Below are 19,885 nucleotides of genomic sequence, written 5' to 3'. Positions count from 1 at the left end.
GATTCTTGTTTGATCCCATAGGATCCTTCAGATTGATTATTTAATAGGATCCTGTCCACATTCTTCAGAATATGCTCATCAGGGTTCATCTGGATTAAATGTTCAAGAAGCCAATCCTGACTGAATATCTCAGAATCGGTACAGTGGGAGCCAGTTGTCCTGGAATGAACTCAGTTAACGCATCACTCACCTTGAGGGAAGTTGATTGGTCCTCCACCTCTACCATGATCCATCACTGTCTCTCAGAGCCCAGGGCGAGTGCTGTGTTCTGGATTACAGACTCGTCCTCAAAGAGTCATGTTGAGCAGGAGAACGGACAGAAGAGCTGAAAGCGTGCGGAGAATCACTGCCTCCTCAGATCTCTCTCTCTAACGCTGTGAAGTCTGAATACTGACCCATTTTTCCATGCAGATATTGATGGCCAGCAAACTCAGGTGAAGTCAGATGCCATCACACTGATGAGTCTGAAAATTTCTCATGGGAATACAATGTTAAACAGAAATCATGCATATTAGTTTGCTTTTATTACAATTAAGTGGTTTTGAAACTATTTGTTTTTAACCAGAATATTCACTTTGCTTGACCTTTAAAATATTTGGAATACGCATTCTTAGATTTTATTTATTAAATTGCACACTGTAATGGCAATTAAATGACAATTAAACAAATTCTAAAAGACAATCCATTTTGTCCTTCTCCATACAAAGTATGTACACACACACACACACACATATAATTTATCTCTCTATATAATTTAACTCATAAAGTAAAATAAAGCTAGTTAATAGGCGTGTTTTATGCCAGCTACACTGTTCATTTTCTATGTATTTGTGGAATATAATTGCATTCATTTGGAAGATGTTTTTATCCAAAACCAATTATAAGTCTACAGTCTTTTCAGGTTACTTAAAAATAAACTACTTTTTTTTTCCCCAAAGGCAAGTGAAAACGTCCCGATCTGAGAGCAGCCAGTCTCCTCTATATAAAGCCCGGTGATGCTCCATGAGCTCATTCAGGTGCGCAGAGTCAGAGGAGAGAGAAGCGGCTGCGGCTCACATACACGCAGCAACCGAACATAAAAATAGGAATAAAGAGTTTACGCGCATGAGGATCTCATGCTGCATCTGTAGGATGCCTTTCAGGCACACATTTGCGTAGCACATGGAATCTTGTTGAAATCGTATGGGTGCGTAAAGCCGTGCCATGCAAGGGAACAGCAGCGCGCTGGAGCCGGGTTTAGCCGCGTGTGGACCGGCTCTGGACGAGGGCGATGCTCTGTCGAACCGGACCGCTTTCCACAACCTGTCTCTCCGCTGCTGGCTGCAGCTGCTCTCCAGAGAGTCTGCGCCGGAGCTCTACGGCGACAGCTCGAACGTGGCCATGCGCGTCGTGATTGCGCTCGTCTACCTGATCGTGTGCGCTCTGGGGCTCGTCGGGAACCTGCTGGCGCTTTACCTGCTCCATTCGCGCCACAGACTCAAGCAGTCGTCCATCAACTGCTTCGTCATGAGTTTAGCCGTGACGGACCTGCAGTTCGTCCTGACTCTTCCGTTCTGGGCCGTGGACACCGCTTTGGACTTCAGATGGCCGTTTGGAAAGGTGATGTGTAAGATCATCAGCTCGGTCACCACTATGAACATGTACGCGAGCGTGTTCTTCTTGACAGCCATGAGCGTTGCGCGCTACTGCTCCTTGTCCTCTTCCCTGCGGATGCAAAGTCCCAAAACCGCCTCGGCTGAGGTCAAGTGGGCCAGTTTGGGAATCTGGATCGTGTCCGTGGTGGCCACCATCCCTCACGCGGTTTACTCCACCACGGCGCAGGTGTCCGACGACGAGCTGTGCCTCGTCCGCTTCTCGGATTCCGGAAGCTGGGACCCGCAGCTGCTTCTAGGTCTCTATCAAACCCAGAAGGTCCTCCTGGGCTTCGTGATTCCGCTGGTCATCATCTGCGTTTGTTACCTCCTCCTGCTGCGCTTCGTTCTGCGGCGGCGCGTCAGTGGAATCCCCGGCTCGGACAGCGAGAGAGGGCGGCACAAGCGCCGTTCCAAAGTCACCAAATCGGTCACCATCGTGGTTCTGTCGTTCTTTCTGTGCTGGTTGCCCAACCAGGCGCTGACCCTTTGGGGGGTGCTCATCAAATTCGATCTGGTGCCGTTCAGCAACGCGTTTTACAACGCGCAGGCCTACGCGTTCCCGATCACCGTGTGCCTTGCGCACACCAACAGCTGCCTGAACCCGGTGCTGTACTGCCTGATCCGCCAGGAGTACCGCACTGGACTCAAGAAACTGCTGTTTAGAGCCACTCCGTCCATCCGGAACCTGGCCAAGCTGGTGTACCGGAGGAAGAAGGTGGCGGAGGCTCCGCCCGCGGTGTCCGTGGTGCAGATGGAGATCGGGATGTGACTTTACCAACGAGAAAAAAAAAAAAAAAGAAAAAACACTGAGACTAGTTTGAACTTTTGAATACATCTTCGTATACTTAAGCAACGCGGATTTGCAAATATCAGACATTGCTGACTTGAAATAGAATCGCATTGGCGCATATGATAGTTACATCTACATTACCAGACAAACGTTTGGACGCACTTGTGTTTCTCACGGTCTCCAAAACTTTTTTTTCCTTAATACCCCCACTCCCTACAAGTTTATTTATTTTCAGCACTATTTCATAGTTTTTTTTTTTTTCAATTCAAGTTTAAGGAAATATTTCTTAATAAGCAAACTAGCTAAACAAAAAAATATTAAGAAAATTAGTAGATATTGACAAAAATTAAATGTATTTATTTAAAATTATTTAAATGCATTTTTATTTTTAACATTTTGTAATTAAAATGATTAAAAATTTAATAAATGTATTTATTTGAATGTATTTTTATTGAATGGGTGAACTGAAGGAGATATTGATGTGTTCATCTTACATGTTCATCTGTCATTACATAATTCACACATTTGTGTTTCATGGTTTTGATGACTTCTCTATGGACTCTTTTTCACTGTGTGATATTACCAGAATTGTTATAATTAGTTTATATTTTCTATTTAAAATAATGTACATTTATGACACTGCACTTTGTGCCACATTATTTTCAGAGCAGCTGTGATGACTCCTTCTTCTGTGAGCAACAAAAATGTGGGGTTCATTATTGCAAAATACTGATATTAGTGATCATAAGAAACGAGAAGGTGTGTCCAAACTCCTGACTGCTAGTGCGATATGAGACCGTGATACTGCATGGAACTGCATTTGTTGTTCAGACCTTCCCAAACATCTCAAGAAACCGACGTCTCCATGGATGTGCAGTGTTTCCAAAAGCTGAGCTTCAGGTCTGCAACTCACTCAATGTGACCGAGTTTATTCTCTCTTTCTGTGAAAAAAAGCTAAGAAAAATATCGAATGAACTTTGTGGACCTTCAGAGGATAAAGCAATGAGGAGAGAAAGTGTTTTCTAGGCTGTCCTTGATCCATTTGTACAGTTCTATGTAGTTCAATGCTGCTGAATGCAGATGCTGAATACAGTAACTCTTTTTGATGGAGATTGAAAGCAAGGTGTCCTTTTCAAGAAAAAAAAAGGGTTTCTCTCACATATGAATCCACTTCTGACACATCATCTGAGTCAAGTGCAATGGTTCACTTTGTTGAATTGTATATGGCTCAGATTAAATAATAAAATAAAATATTTTTTTTTTTAAGGCAAATGTTCTGATTATTTTCTTTGGATGCATATGCATACACAAAACATTTGCAAAAAACATTTAGTGTACACTAGACAAGGAATTAACTTTGCATTCCACAATCAGTTTTTTAACTGATAAACATTTAACAACATGAATATGTATAAATTATTTTATATATTTTTTTTAAATAAGTGGACAGCAGACAAACAAATAAACAAATAAATGAATACATAAATAAATGAAAATGGTAATAGTTCACTACGCAGCTTGCAAAAAAAAAAACATTGATACACGAACCTATGATACACGAAGAATGCTGCTTTTTAATTCAAAATGATAAAATATAATAAATAAATAATAATTACCAATTGTTCTACTGGTCCATTACAATAGAAGGTGACTGTAAAGAAAAGAACGTAATGCATGAAGCTGTTAAAACTGTGCTTTTTATTCAAGATGTCACAGTGACATACAAAGAGCCCAGTCACACGTAATTATGTCTAAAATGGAACTGCAAGGCATTTTTACTGTACATTAGCTGTGCTGCTTTCTAGTTTAACTGGAATCAAACCAAAGCCTGTGCGTTTGCTATGCTGCTTTATTCTGAAGTTCATCAAATGTAGGTTAAGCTTCCAGCACAGAGTGTTCAGCAATCTCGACCAGAGCTCCAGGTAACATGCAAGTACATTTAAGATTCACCACAGAATCAAATCAGCTGCAAGCTCTGCTGTGAAGCAATGCCATGCCACCTGTTTTAAATGTACCGGCACAATCCCAATCTGAATATTTAAATTAAAAAGAAACTGAAATATAAACAAGATCCAGTTCACTGGAGTCTCAGGGGTTAGATGTGCGTATTATTCTCTAGTCACAGCTGTAAAACCTGAAACTGATTAAAATGCAACCTAGATGACTGAAAATGGATGCAAGGATGAAGAACTGTATTGTCAGTTGACACACATAATTAATAAAGAGCCCTCCATGAACCGAATTTGTGCTTCTCACATGAAATCTATTTGTGCACATGCCAAGATTTAAGGCGAGACACTGCAGGCAAAAACAATGTTTTTTCAAGCACCTGTCAATTTTGAGATTTTGGGCTTTTTGGTTTTTCATAAAGTGCTTTTTCAAACTAGTGGAAGGAAAACATCCAAAAGACACTGTTAAGTGTTTCTTTTATAGCACTTTATCTGTTTGTGTCAATAGATTTCAATTACAATACATATTTTTAAAGGCCGTTTTCTCAAAATGAGTTTTTTCTTCAACACTGAGCCATAAATCTCAACTTCAGTAGCACGTACACACACCAAACTTGACATTTTTATTCCTGTCTGTATTCTGAAGATTTTTACAGAGGGATTTGTTCATATATATTGTCCTTGATTATATACAACATTTTATTCCCCCCAAAATTGTGAAAATATATTGTTTTCTGGCTGTTCAAAGTATTTTCTGAATTATGGAGTGACAAAAAAAGATAACCAGAATTCCCTCTGTAAAAACATTTGACTCTAATATGTAAAAAAAATTAAACAAAAAATTTGAAACTGACTTCATCTAGTGTTCAGATTTTTGTACTAGAAATGTATGCAAATTAGCACATATTTCATTAAAGAATGCCTCATTTGCATATTTAAACATAACATTTTTGAAAACTTGTAATACAAAAAATGTTTGCAATAATCAATGTAATCAATCAACTGGGTAAGTAAGGTGATAACTATTAGATATTTTTTTTTCCCTATTCACCTGCAGTGTCTCGCCTTAATCAAGACTGACAGCTCACAGTGATGAAGGTGAGTCAAAAGGGCATGCTTGTGCATAGAGCAGTGAACATTTTCTCCAAAAGGACACCATTGAACAGAATCGTGTTATTATGCTGTGTGCATGAAGCTTTATGGCTTTCATCAAGCGAGAAACATGTGACAGAAACTACATCATCATATTCACATTCCTGCAGCAGACCTGACACAAGCCAGGCTAATGTAAATACATCAATAATAACAATAATAACTCCTTGGCAGAACTTAAATTGGATGTGGGCATCGGAAATGGAATAGTCTTTGTTTATTGGCCTTCCTGTCATTCCAAACATGTACGAGTTACTTTGATCTGTGTAACACAAAAGAAGATATTTTGAAGAAATATTTTCTCATGAAATTACAATGACAACATTATAAGATTTATTCTCCCTGTGCTTGCTGGGAACTGGAAATTACTGGCCTCGTTTCAGCAAAGAAAATGATTTGATTTAAAAGAAGCCAAAACAAGTAAGTCAAAGGTTTAGCAGAATAAACCGGAAACTTGAAGCCAGTTTCTGCCAAACAAGTGAAGAAGTTTTGTGTGAAAGAATGAGCCTGGCTGTAACAGCTCTCTGATTTACAGAACAGACAGAGAGCTAAACGATTAAACCTAATGCGGATTGTTTTGGACGGTTCTTGGCAGGTCAGGTTAATCATGTCACTGAATCAGCAGATGAAGCGAGTTCACATTGATTTGTCTTTCAGAGGAGTCAGAGCTCGAGAGAGAAAACACTCTCTAATTCCATTCAGAGACAAATTATTTCCATTTTAAGAATAGCATTAGAGGAATAGCATATGTCAACATAAACTGACAAACTTCATGACATTTAAAGAAAAACCACAGCGGGTTTGGTAAAATTCATATAATGAACTTTGGTTGCTTCTTATTCCAGACGGACACTGAAGAAATTGTGTTCGTGGATGAAGAGCAGAAGGTAGCTTCCATTAGGGCAATTGAATTTGAAAACCAATTTCTATTTGATTTATACTTTACTATATGATTTATGGTTTTACTTTAGTTTGAGCAGATGTTTTCATCTGCTTAGCATTAAGCAATATTCCAGGTGTTTCTTAATTGTCTCCCATCTTTCACTGACATGTTGGGATTTGAATTGTTTCTCCTAGACATCAGTGAGATAAATAATAATCAAATGGAGAATTTTTATTCAAATATCTTGGTTTTTTGGATTGTCTTACTGAGAAAACTCCCATAATAATCTCATACTTATTTCTACCAAAGTATCTCAACATTTCAAACTCAGGATAACCAGGATTTCCAAGGATGCAGTCAAAAGTGAAAGATCAAATGATCTGAGCTGCTTCACATTCATTTCATAGCTCCGTACTCTTGCTGTATGACAGCTAATGCCTCATTTGTGTCTATCAAAGGAATTTCAGGAGGAACACAAATCTGGCACTGAAATAACAGATTATTAAATCCTCCCTCCATAAATCCTCCTGAGCTTTGAAACATCAGCATAGCAATAAACTTTCCAATAATCCAGAAATGTATAATTGATAGGTCTAGAGACTCTGGACAAATTGATGGATGAATGGATGCACATGATGAATTTATTTGAAAGGAATTAGTTTAGCATTCAATTGGTCAAAAGTGACAGTAAAAATCATTGTTTCCATAAAAATAACGAGCAACTCAACAGTTTTCAACATTGATTATAATATTTATAGAGCAGCAAATCCGCATATTAGGATGATTTCGGAAGGATCATGTGACACTGAAGACTGGAGTAATGATGCTGATTTTCTTCTGTATTTTTGTCCGGTATATAATCAAATAAATGCAACATTGGTGAGCTTAAGAGACTTCTTTCTATGCCTGATTTAGTGGAGAATAAAATCTGGATGTAGATTCAGTAGACATTTATAACCCAAAATAACAGAAGAGAAAACAAAATACTGTCAGTGTCTGATGGATTGAATGCAAAAGGCTGGTCTCTGTTCGTCTGTTGTTCTGTGATCAGTTGAATGTTTTATCATAGCAAACAACAATCTCGATATATCTGTAGCGGTGCTCAGTGAATTCTCAGAACGCAGGTGTTTCACTGTCAGAAAAATGAAAGAGATTGTCCTTTGTGTTTTCCAGCAGACAGGCAGTGTTTTGCGTGACTGCAGGCGTGTTGATCAGATCTGACGTCTGCGGGGAAACAAGAGCCATGTCCAGAGCTGTGGAAGACTGAGCTAAACCAGCCGCTCTGACCAGATCACTATCATCCAGCCAGGCCAGACGGAAAGGTCACGGCCTGACCTGTGTGACGGGGCACACGAAGCAATTACGATAAGCCTTTAAATGCAATTATTTGTGTATTTCATGTGTCAGTTTCAGAGAGAGGGCAGAGGCGTGTGACGTCACCTGACCTGTGTGAAACTCACAACACGAGCTCAGGAGACGTCCTGTGTGATGTGCAGAAACGTGACCGCTTTATGGAATTTGCGGGAATTGGAACAAGCAGCAAATATGTACAGTCTGTACAAGTGTAATAATGATTGATAAAGATAATAATAATTTGGTGTAAAAATTTAATTTTTTATGCATATTCAAGTTATAGTCACAGATGTTTCGGTAACACTTTATAATAACTGCATACTATTTATCATTAGTTAAGCATTAGGAAACAGTTAATTCATCATTTATAAAGCATTAATAGACATTCATAATCAGTTTATAAATACAGATATAAATGCTTTATACTTGATTTAAAAAAGCATATCTATAATGTATTTAATAATTGTTTTTTCATACTTTATTAATGATCAATTTATCATTTTTAAATTAAGCATAGCATTATTTACACACCAGTTATTAAGGAGTTGTCAGTGGTCCATAAGATCACTTAGAAATTGTAAGTAAATGATTAATAAACTATTTATATACTTCATTGAGAAATGATAAGTTGATCATGAATAAAGTATGAAATTACACATTATAGATATGCTTTTAAATCAAGAATAAAGCATTTATATCTGCATTTATAAACTGATTATTACTGTCTATTAATGCTTTATAAATTATGGAATATCTGTTTACTAATGCTTAACTAATGATTAATAGTGTGCAATTATTATAAAGTGTTACCGATGTTTCCTGTAGTAAGTGCATGTGTTGCAAAGCCAGTGGCAGGATCTACTCCATGCTTCTTCATAATGTTAAAGGTTAGACCTCACTTTAATTAGCAGCAGAGAGAGAGATCGTGTCTCACGTTCTGTTCTGCCTAATTATGAGAGACGCTTTTTTTTTTTAGGTCATTTGTTTTTATCGTGTTTGTTGTTTGTTGTGTTGCATATTACAGGTGCTACTGAACTGACAGTGCTGTGATATTGATCCCTCTTCAAATTAAAGCCCAAAAAATAAAAATAAAAATGTAAAGAAAATTAAATAAATACATTTAAACTGAATGTATAAAATAAAATATTTTTTCAATAATATTTATATATTGGTAAATAATAAATATACTAAACTATAACCCTGGTTTTGTATTAATAGTTTATTAATGTCTGTCTTTTTAGTTTTAGTTAAGTTAAGTTAAATGAAAATAAGAAATGTTGTGAAATAAATGTAATTTTGGTTTATTTTTTATTACAGCTAATTTTATTCCAAATAACAAAAAGTTTTTTTTTTCTTTAGTTAACTATACCTATATATTTAATACCTATATAACTATATTTAGTTAAAACATTCTGGCTGCTAATTGGAAATGTGATAATTTACTTGATTATTTTTTTAATATTATTTTTGTTATTATACTTGAACAGTACTTCACCATCTTGTCGAATCATACCACAGAATATATTTCTATGTCCTGAGGATATTCTTAGCTCCTGATTAAACTGACAGCAGAGCATCAATGACCTTTACAAAAAAGAAAAAAAAGAAAACACAAAGACAACAGCTTCATTTAATCAAACAGCTGCTGCATTCTTCAGATTCGCAAGAGCGTCACTTTTAAATGGCAAATCCACTTCAGAATGGAAAAGCGGATCATCTCTGCTCTCTCGCTCTTCTGCTGTAAACACATCAGTTCATTTTCATTTAACCTTTCTTCAAGCAGGACAGTCGCATGAGATTTCATTCTCTTTGGCAACTCAGCCGTGACAAAGAAAGCGGCTATATTTGTCTCATGATTCAGGTAAAATAAAAAAACAATGATGGCAGTAACATGCCAAGCAAATTACACTGTCCTGAGTCAGCTTTAGTTTTAGTTATTTAGAACCCTACTAAAAAGTTTAGACTCATGTGAATTTTTATTTCAAGTAACATTAGCATTTATGGATTTACTTTTAATTAAACACTTTCGTCTAACTGACATTTTGTCCAAGATAACATGATCTAATCTTTTAAGACCACTGCTTCCACATCCACACACATCGTCAGTTATCGCTCATAACACCACTCCAAAGTTAGCGACGCTTTCTGTTCCCAAACACAATTTCAGAAGTTACAAACTTATGCGTTTTCTACCTTGCTATATCCGTTGTGTCCTTTTAAAGATAAAAATGCAAAGCCACGTTGCCATCATATCAAAAGCAACAGAAACCCTTTTTATATGCTTCCCACTCTTTCAATGCTCTTTCAAACACTTCAGAACCCCCAAAAGTTAATTCAATTACAGGTTGGAGCCATAGAGGAGGAATCCATTGAAACACCAAGCAGCCCAGCACTTTTCATACATCGCACCTACAGTGACTTAAAAAAATACATAGAGTGAGATGTAAACTGCTAATTCTCAGATAAAATATCAGAAAGGCCAGATTCCAACTCAGAAAATAGTAAAAATAGTGAGATTTAAACTCACAATTGCAGGTCAGATTTGTGAGATGTAAATATATCTCTAAGTGAAAAAAGACAAAGCAGCGAGATACAAACAGAATTGCAAGAATCTAAACTCAGAATTGCTACAGATTACTATTTGCAGTTCATTTGTGTTAAAAAAGTTACAATTTTCTGTCTTATTTTAATCTCACAAGTTTTCTGTTTTATTCTGTGCTGCAACAAGAGAAAGATAGAGAGAGAGAGAGAGAGAGAGGCAAGATGTAAATTGCCAGATGAGAACTCAGACTATCAGAAATAGTAAAATAGTGAGATTTAAATTCACAATTGCAAGTTTAAAAAATTTAAACAGCCAGTATTGTCGTGAGATGTAAATTTAGATCTTAAAAAAATTGTAAAATTCCGAGATTTAAACTCTGTCGTGGGGAAAAAAAGAAAAAGAAAAACTGCAAGACATAAATGTAGATTTCCAAGAACAAAAAAAAAAAAGAAAGTAGAAATTGTGAGATTTAAATGCACTACTTCAGGTTTATAAGAGGAACAATGTCAGATTTGTAAGATGGGTATGTAATTGCAATTGTAATATATAAACTTTTATTCTGAAAAAAAAAAAAAAAAGTCGAAAAGTGTGAGATAATTCCTTATTTTATTTTCTAAATATGAATATGGCTGACACTTTTGACCTGGTTCACAGTCTGGACAGACACAATATTTGCTGCTACACATTGTGTCATGATGCACGTGTGTCGGTGTGAGTGGGTTCTGAACAACTTTAAAGGCTGGTAGTGTAGAAATGAAGTTTTCCTCTGTAATCATTTCTGAAGTCTGCAATAGTGTTTTAAAAACTGTTCAGTCCAGTCTTCATCTAAATGAACCTCAACCACCTGACTTTTCTCTAAACACACTGAAGCCATTGAATATAAGCAGTGGATGGACTAAAAAAGAGCTATAATTTAAGGGGAAATCAAAAACACCATCCTTTCAGACAAGTGTTTGAAGAACATGAGCTTTCATCACAACAAAGCTCCAAAATCACTTGATTTCCTCAGATGAGAGGCAGAAAAGTCCTGTGGTTTCACACTACCTGTTTTTCTCTGATGGCTGTCGGTGTTATCTGTCTGTTTCTGCCCAGCAGCAGTCACTCTTTTGTCTATTCAGGCCCAGTCACACAGTCTCTTTTTTTGTGGCTCCCAACTGTCAGGAAGATGGTTCATTGATCAAGACAGGAAAATGTGAACACACACAATCGTGAAAAATACAGAGGACATGACATTACTGCTTTTTATCCTCTAAACAATATTTAAAAGTATAGAAACAAGCCGGCAAGAAACAGAATCAGCAGAGGTTATTATAGCTTCCAGTTAATTTGTAAGAAAAGCATCACCACCTCAAAATCTGTCAACTTCTGAGAATGAAAAACAGAAGCACGTTTTATTCAATGGCTGCTCTCTTACATTCATCATTACAAAAAGCTTCAAAAACCTTCAAAGCTTCAATTGTGTAATCATGGTGGTGGCCCATATTTACAGACCTCCACATGTATGGAGTAACTGTGGTGTATTTTTAGAAAGCACATCCACATTATTTAAGGAAAAAAGGGAGTTTTTAGCTGTGTCTAAATTTAGTATTGACTTTGTCTCAGTTTTTTCTCTGTGTACAAATGGACAAAAAATTTGGACATTTGATAGTGTAAAACATTGTCCTATCCACGAGCACAACGACATGTGATGTAAGGTATCTTTCCATGTTAATCTGAGTTTTTGCCCTAAACCAGCCGCAGTGGCCACACGCAAAGTTTCTATTTTAGAAACATTTTTTATTTTTTGCGATGGAACATCAATATGCAAATTATGGCAATAATAATCTCAGTATTTATAATGTGCTTTATTCAATGTTAAAAGTGTCTAATGTGAGTTTGAATATCATTTTGAGCGGTATTTATAACCATACTAAAAGCAAGATATAAAAAGGAAATCAAATAAATGTACATACGTGTATGTTAAAACTGTCAACTCGCTGCGTGTATTCCATGACAAAGATGGTATCAGTCACTCAGAAAGTACTTTTAATAATATTTATTAATCAGATTATAAACTTGACTATCATTGATTATAGTCATTATAATCCCAGCAAAGTCCGAGCAGCTGAGTCCTTAGCCATCTTCAAGACTCAGCTAAAAACACATCTCTTCCATCTTTATTTGACCCTCTAACTCTAGCGCTCTCTATTCTAATTCTATTCTTTAAAAAAAAAGGTGTTAGAATTTGATGAGAAATATTTGAGTTCATTCTGATGACTTGTGCATTTAGCATCTTGGCAAATCTGATATATTGTTGACATCTTCTGGATCTCTAGAAGAGATACATTTGAAATTGATTGGATAGTTTTCACAGGAGAAATATCTGAGAAGAGGGAAACATCATCATAATTCGCATTTCATATAATCTCATAATGTTGCTGGAGAAATACTCGAGAAATGAAGCAAAACAGACCATATTTTTTTTACAGATTCCCAATGAATATGAACTCATACTTCATTAAACAGGGGTCACTTCTGGTTAACTGGGAGATTTATTGGGAGTCCCAGTTTACCTGAATTCACCATATATCTAATTTCAATGGAAAATGCATCCATGTTACAGAAATTGAAATAGGCTTCCATTTGATTTTGGGTGAACTTACACAGGTAGACAAACTGTTTTGTCGTTCCTCTTGTTGCTGACGTTCTGTGGCGGTGACCTAGAGAAGCTGGCCAAATATTGATTCTTCATCTGGGCCTTCAAGGTTCACACTTCAGGGAGAAAAGATCAAGAAAACATTTACAGACACAATCCAGACCATCGGAGCAGAGCCAAGGGTGACGCACACACCAACACCAGACGACACCACACTAACGCTAGTCATGTCGCAAGGAAAAATAACTAATTCAGCTGATTTTGCATAACCTGTTGATAGCACAGCCCTGCATCTACAAAAAAAAAAAAAAAAAAAAAAAAAATATTATTATGCTGAATTCTAATCAATTATACACACCAAAAGGCCTAATATTACCTAATTTGGTGATGCTGAGTTCAAAATGATCAATAAAACATTCCATAATGTACTGTTTCACAAATAAGAAATAACAAAAGCAGTCAAAAATATATCAGAGTAGACAAATCTGATTAAATATTGCATTTAATAAATTTTTTCCCTCTATAAAATCTGTAATTATCTCTGGCAGTTTGGGATGTAGTAAAATACTCACAGAAGGAGCAGAAAATATCTATTCTGTATTCTGACCACAGTTTTAACCCTGAAATCTGGATTAGGCATGAAATAACATCTTCAGAATCATTCATACATGTAAACATGAACACCCAACAAATAGTTGTAATCTTGCTCAGATTTAGACAGGAATGTCTTTGTGGCAATATTTCTGGTGATTAAGGAATAATACTAGACTTCTTCACCTTACAAATGATTGTCAAAAGCAAAGGTGCTACAAAAGGCATCATATTTTGTGAGAAAGCGTGACGTGCTTGAGCAAAACAGATACTGTTTTTTAAATCAGCACGCTAAAATAAATATGGAACAAGTATTGGATTTCATTCACTAAATATGATGCATGGCACCGTAATTATTTTATACAATATTCCATTGTATTTTAAGGACACATTTTACAATTACTCACCCTCATGTCATTTCAAACCCATATAGATTCATTTTCATGCAACTCACCACAGAAGTAGTCCATATAACTTGTGCTATATGTGCTATATTCAGAGTCATATGACAGCTGTAAAGCACTATTTCATTTACAATCTTCCCCTCCAGTGAGCTGTTAACTGGAAGAGCCCACGACAGGATCACACAGTTGGCCAGTTGCTCTAAGTAGCAATTCAGTTTTGTGCCTGACTGACAGGTGGCTGCTTTTGAATGTAATGTGTGGATATAAACATGCTCCTGTGCACTATAGGCCAGATGCAAAGTATCTGGTAAGTGGTCTTTGGAATGTGCAATATTAACGCAAACCAAGCTAGTTCATCTTAAGTAAATGTATAAATGAAAGCTAGCCTGCATGACTTTGTTTTATAGGAACTTATTCATTTTTATGACGTTTAACACTTGTGCATGTTCATATCTGAAGTCCTGTAGAAATGGGTTTTGAAATCATGATTTTACTGGTTTGGTATCGACTAAGGATAATATGGTGTTGTAAAAACTCTTGTGTATTCCACACCTTTATGTTCTTCTGGTGATGCCTATGAGCCTTAATGCACATTCTCATTAAATGTGTGTTGTAGTGATGCAGAGAGATTTGTATGATCTTGTCAAACACAACCTATATTCCTGCATTCATCTGTTAAAAAGTGAAAAAGCCATAGATACACATTTCATTCCTGCACTATAATTTGAAATAAAGGCTTCTCATTATTCATTGAAAGTCAGCGTGACCTGCTTGCTTACACAATAAATATATATTGTGATAAAAGTGATACAATTAACATTTTTGTAAACTATTAATTTAAATTAATTTCAATAGCAAAATGCAAACGCTTCTGTGCACATGCAAGCAATATCTATTTATTTTCTGTGAATAAATGTGAATACTTTACTTGTTGATATGGCCACAAAAAAAAGAAGAAAAAAAAGAAGGCATGCATCTTTGAACATGCCAAAAGCATTTTCATTAGTTCCAGCCAAAGTTAGTTCCACATCTGTAAGTATTGTGGCTTTGTTCATGATATAGCAACATGAAATCATGACAATGCCCCCGAGTTTTACCGTCTAATATTATGCACTGGAAGAAAAACTAATCACAGTTTATGTAGAATTACAGAGAGCAAAGCAGATGAACAGATCAAGACACTAACAAAAGACAGAGAGTGAGAGATGGATAGATAGAGAATGATTTTAAAAGAGCAGGATATGGACTGACAGATGAGAAGAAACGAGAAGAAAAAGAAGCAGAGGTGAGATCAGCCGACTGTGAGAAAGAACTGAGGAAATGAAAGACGGGAAAGAGAAAAAGACAGAAAATACACACACTGAGAGAGAGGTTTAAAATCAGATTGTATCTTACCTTATACCAATTTTACAATCTGTAAATGGAAAAGCAAAAGAAGAAGCTGTCAATGTCATTATCATGTCCCTAACAGATACATCTTAATATAAAACATTTAAACCTTGGAAACCAAAATCGTTTTCTTTTATCACAATTATGCAACATAAGAGTGAATGTGAAAAAGATTTTGACTCTGATTTGAGCAGATGTGTCAGATTCACAAAACGGTTTTGTGTCACTAGTACATGAAGTCCTGCTTGATTCACTGATAGATGGTTTTATATTAAATTTCAAAAGAAGATTAAAAACAAATGTACTTCAAGTTGACCTCCTCAAGTAAACTGGAAATCTTTTACAAGAATCTTGTTAATTTTCTTGCCAGTGTACATAATGAAACTTACAGTGTCTGACTCCAGTATTTCAGAGAGTCTGATGTAGTTTTTTTTTTCTTTTTTCTTTTTTTTTTTCAGAAGTTGATATGAATCTTTAGGTTCTTAAGGAAAAGTCTATAACATATTTTGGCTAAAATTTCTCAATGGTAGAGTAAAAAAAAATGTTCCTTGTCAAAATCAGCTCTGTTTACAGCAACCCGTTCTGTTGCATGTTGCTTTAAATGGTAATGAGCTCTGCTGACCCCGCCCCCTCTCTTCCATGAAATGATTAGCAGACTGTAAACTTTAGCAGCGAAACATACTAACTAGCACACGATTAGTGAAGGCGATTTGCAAAGATTCATAAAAAACTTTATACTCACTTCTTCTGTAGATGAAGCAGCTCACAGCTCACTCAAGGGGGGTCTAAGGTAAGACAGCCTTGTCAATCAACTATTGTGGGAGGGGCCTGTGCAGAACTACGTCATTCTGCCAGGAATCTCAGAACAGCCTGATTTGAGAAAGAAGATTTTAAAATATGGATTAAAAAAAAAAACACTTGTTGAATTTTTATCATTATGGTGTGGATGTGTACACATACTTACACACATTTATGTTCAAACAACATGTAAAGTGTCTTTTACATCCGATGACCCCTTTAAAAGTTAAACATGACTGTGGCAATGTTTTGTTATATGTGCTGTTCAATACTGAGTACTTAGTTCCACCTAAACCTAATTAAAGGTGTTAGAAAAAGAGAGATAAAAATCTATTTCCTAAAGCAACCGTGCTGCACATCTCCACGAGTGCTGCAGTGTGATCGTGACGTCACACACCTTCCTACACACTCAGCAGGGGAGCAACATCATAGAGACAACACTTCAGTCATGCAAATCTGAGGATTTGAGTATAAATGGGCACATTGGGTACATTACATATATTTGTATAAATGAATATAAATAGAGAATATTATATGAAATAAATAATATAAAATGCATTGTGTTAGTTAACCCCCTAGTTTTGTTGGGGTCAGCTCAATTTTCAAATTGCTCAAAATAATGGTCATATTATTTTTCTTTGAACATTTCTCATTTATGGTTATAAATAGGCCTACGTCTCAACACATAAATGTGTTTTGGAAAGGTTGTACAAGTTCTTTTTATGTTAAGCTCAAATTGGCCCCTCCATTGGCCCTTTTTGGTTTCCATGCAAATTGAAATGAAATTTAAATAAAGGTCAAAGAAAGGTTGTTTTTAGTACCTCAATTAGTCTGCTGCACTTCTGAAAAGAAGCGAGAAACCCATTTATCCCTCACAAAGGTTGGAGAGGCAGACACACACACACACACACACACACACAAAGGTAGAGGAAGATAGCAATAAATTGGTGTACAAATGGTCACAACAAGTAGTAATGCAGTCAGTTCTTGGTCTCTGACTGACAGCTATGATAGAGGTTTTCTGTTTGGTTTTTACATGAATCTTAAGGGGATTTTGTTGTTGATGTTCATAGTTATGATTTTTGACCAATTGTATGGAAGCAATCAGTTTGACCCCAACAAAAAACTAGTACCGTGCTAAAAAAAAAAAAAAAAACACAACAGGAGGGTCAGCTAAATTATTGAATTTTTATTATAAATAACACATTCACAGACAATAGACTTTATAATGTTAATAATTTAAACCAAGTTTTCACGAACCTACTGAGCCATACCTAGTAATATATGTTTTTAACGTTTTCTATTAGTATATGGCATTTTATATAGATAAATATATAAATGAAATAATATAGCTAATTAAACTGAATTAAATAAAAATAGATTAATTAACCTATTATCTTTACTATTATAAATTAATAATATTTATATATACTAATATAAGTATATAAAATAATAATACCAACAACAATAAAACCTTACAATATGTAATTTTAGTAATAGCTTGTAATGTAAATCAATGCGATCTTTATACCAGTAAAACAAACATTAAATGCTTTTTTTTCAGCAAAGTTTACATCATCTATAATTAAGAAGTCTTCATGTATCAAATATGACTTCTTTATTTAAAGACTCTACTGTGTCAGTTAAGATAAATGCATGTATGAGATTAGGTGTTAATTTGGGATATAATAAGGAGATTCATATAAAACTGCAAAACAACATAAATGAATAAAAGCTAGCAAAGTCTTGTGTTAAGAACAAATGTTGCAATCAACTGAAGTACACATATTTCACAAGAATAGAGACTTGAATTTCCATCCCACTTTGAGGGAGCAGGTTTGAGAGGCAGAAGTCATACAGTTTTCTGCTGATGGCCATGAGAGCTCTTGACGAGGTTGTTGGATGAGAAAGCAGGAAGGTGTTAGTATGCTGCGGAGGCACCAGGATGCTCGAACAGTCCGGAGGGGAGCGCAGATGTCCATACTGAGATGTGCTGGAGGAGGGGGTCAGGATTGATTGGAAAATGACCCAAGCTCTCCGACCGTTCAACAGCAGGCAGTCTGATCTGAAACATGGCAATTCAGGGCTCTGCCAACAGAGAACAGTTCCAGCAATTTCTACAGCGTCATTTTCTGGCACACTGTACAAGATTCTGCAAAAGAGATTTGTAATGGTTTGAAGTTAAAAACGTTTTAATGATGTATTAGTTTCTTACAAACATGCAGCTTTTGGCTTCACAAGAACATTAACTGATTGACTGATGTGCATGATTTACTTGTGGATTATTGTGATGATTTATCAGCTGTTTGGACTCTGACGGCACCCATTCACTGCAGAGGATCAGTTGGTGAGCAACTGATGTAAAGCTACATATCTCCAAATCTGTTCCGATGAAGAAACTTTCCTATGTTTCCTCATTCCTTTCATTTGAGTGAACTTTTCCTTTAAGAATGTTCCTTTAAGACAAAAAATACTGAGGGAAAAAGTTTTGCAGTGCATTTCTTATCATCCAGATCAAGCAGCCTTTTCTGAGCCTCAAGCATTAAACCACTTCACCATCCACGTTCAAAACTAATTTGTGCTTCAGTATGAAATACAATAACTCGGTATGAACTATAATAATTTGCTTCCTACAGCACAGCAGAAACCGACCGACATACACGATATGGATCTGTTGATAATCACTAGTCGATTGTGACGTCTGCTCATTTAGACGACAGTGGATAAACTAGACAAGGCTTCTTCTAAGACAGCATATCCCCCCTTTCATGGTCTCTGTAGGGAATTTGTCAGAACTATTGTTGACTAAAGGCTCGGTGCTGTCGAAATAATCTCTGCAGACTTTCAAGGGTTCATGCAGTGAACGAGAGAGTTCTGGAAGGAATCCAGTCCATACCAGGACTTTGTTCTAGTAGTTCTCAGTTCAGCTTTCAGTCATCTTTGATCATAAGAGAAGCGTCTGCTGACTTCCCCGGAACAGCTCTGGTCCCCGGAGCGATCAGAACACGAGCTCTGTGTTTATCCAGCTTTCGTTTCATTCGGCCTTTCTGCATGAGTGGCTTTTGAACAGCCAGAGACACGAGAGGGTTACAGAGAGAGCTTTCAATTGTTGTCTCAGAAGTAGCTGGAGTCTTGATGGCACCTCAGGGACGTGTTAATAGTCTCTGCGGCAGCTGATGTATGCTGGACTTGTACTGTCCTCCACTCATCAGCCGTGGCGGTCACTGTCCGACTCCAAAACCCTCCTCTGTAATTTAATGCAGCTCTTTCAAAGGCTCGTCAGGAGAATTCATTGCTTTGCTGCGGTGATATTTTCTGCATTGCTCCGTTCAGTGAGATGATAGACGAGGCCGTGTGCATATAGCTGCCTTCTAAGGGAGCAAAATGAAACCCCTTTAGTTATTTGTGCATAAAAGCATCTACCAAATGTAAAATGTATTTGGAATGCTCTGAATAGGTAGCAAGTCTACAAGTTATACGAATTACTAATAATTTATTGCACACACACAGGCCTATATTTAAGTCTCCCTATAATTTTTCAGAAATTACATTTCAGATTTGTGACCCTGGTCTTGAGTCGCTGGGGTATATTTGTAGCAATTTTTCTTTTATGCATAAAATCTACAAAAAATAAAAAAATGTTCTAAATCTCCTACTGTAAATGTATCAAAACTTCATTTTTGATCAGTAATATACATTGCTAAGAATTCTTTTTGACAACTTCAAAGGCAATTTTCTCAGTATTAAAATTTTTTTTGCACCCTC

The 19,885-nt window shown here is 36.3% G+C and overlaps 1 protein-coding gene across 1 annotated transcript; it reads left to right on the top strand.

Moving 5' to 3' along the window:
- The first annotated feature begins 1,027 nt into the window (after positions 1-1,027).
- LOC113079311 (relaxin-3 receptor 1-like) lies at positions 1,028-2,628 on the top strand. The gene has a single exon (XM_026251557.1). The coding sequence runs from the start codon at positions 1,204-1,206 to the stop codon at positions 2,401-2,403; it is 1,200 nt and encodes a 399-aa protein (XP_026107342.1). The 5' UTR covers positions 1,028-1,203; the 3' UTR covers positions 2,404-2,628.
- The last annotated feature ends 17,257 nt before the right edge of the window (positions 2,629-19,885 follow it).

This window comes from Carassius auratus, unplaced genomic scaffold (assembly GCF_003368295.1).
Source record: "Carassius auratus strain Wakin unplaced genomic scaffold, ASM336829v1 scaf_tig00027603, whole genome shotgun sequence".
Lineage (NCBI taxonomy): Eukaryota > Metazoa > Chordata > Actinopteri > Cypriniformes > Cyprinidae > Carassius > Carassius auratus.
This window is presented reverse-complemented; position numbering and strand designations above follow the sequence as displayed.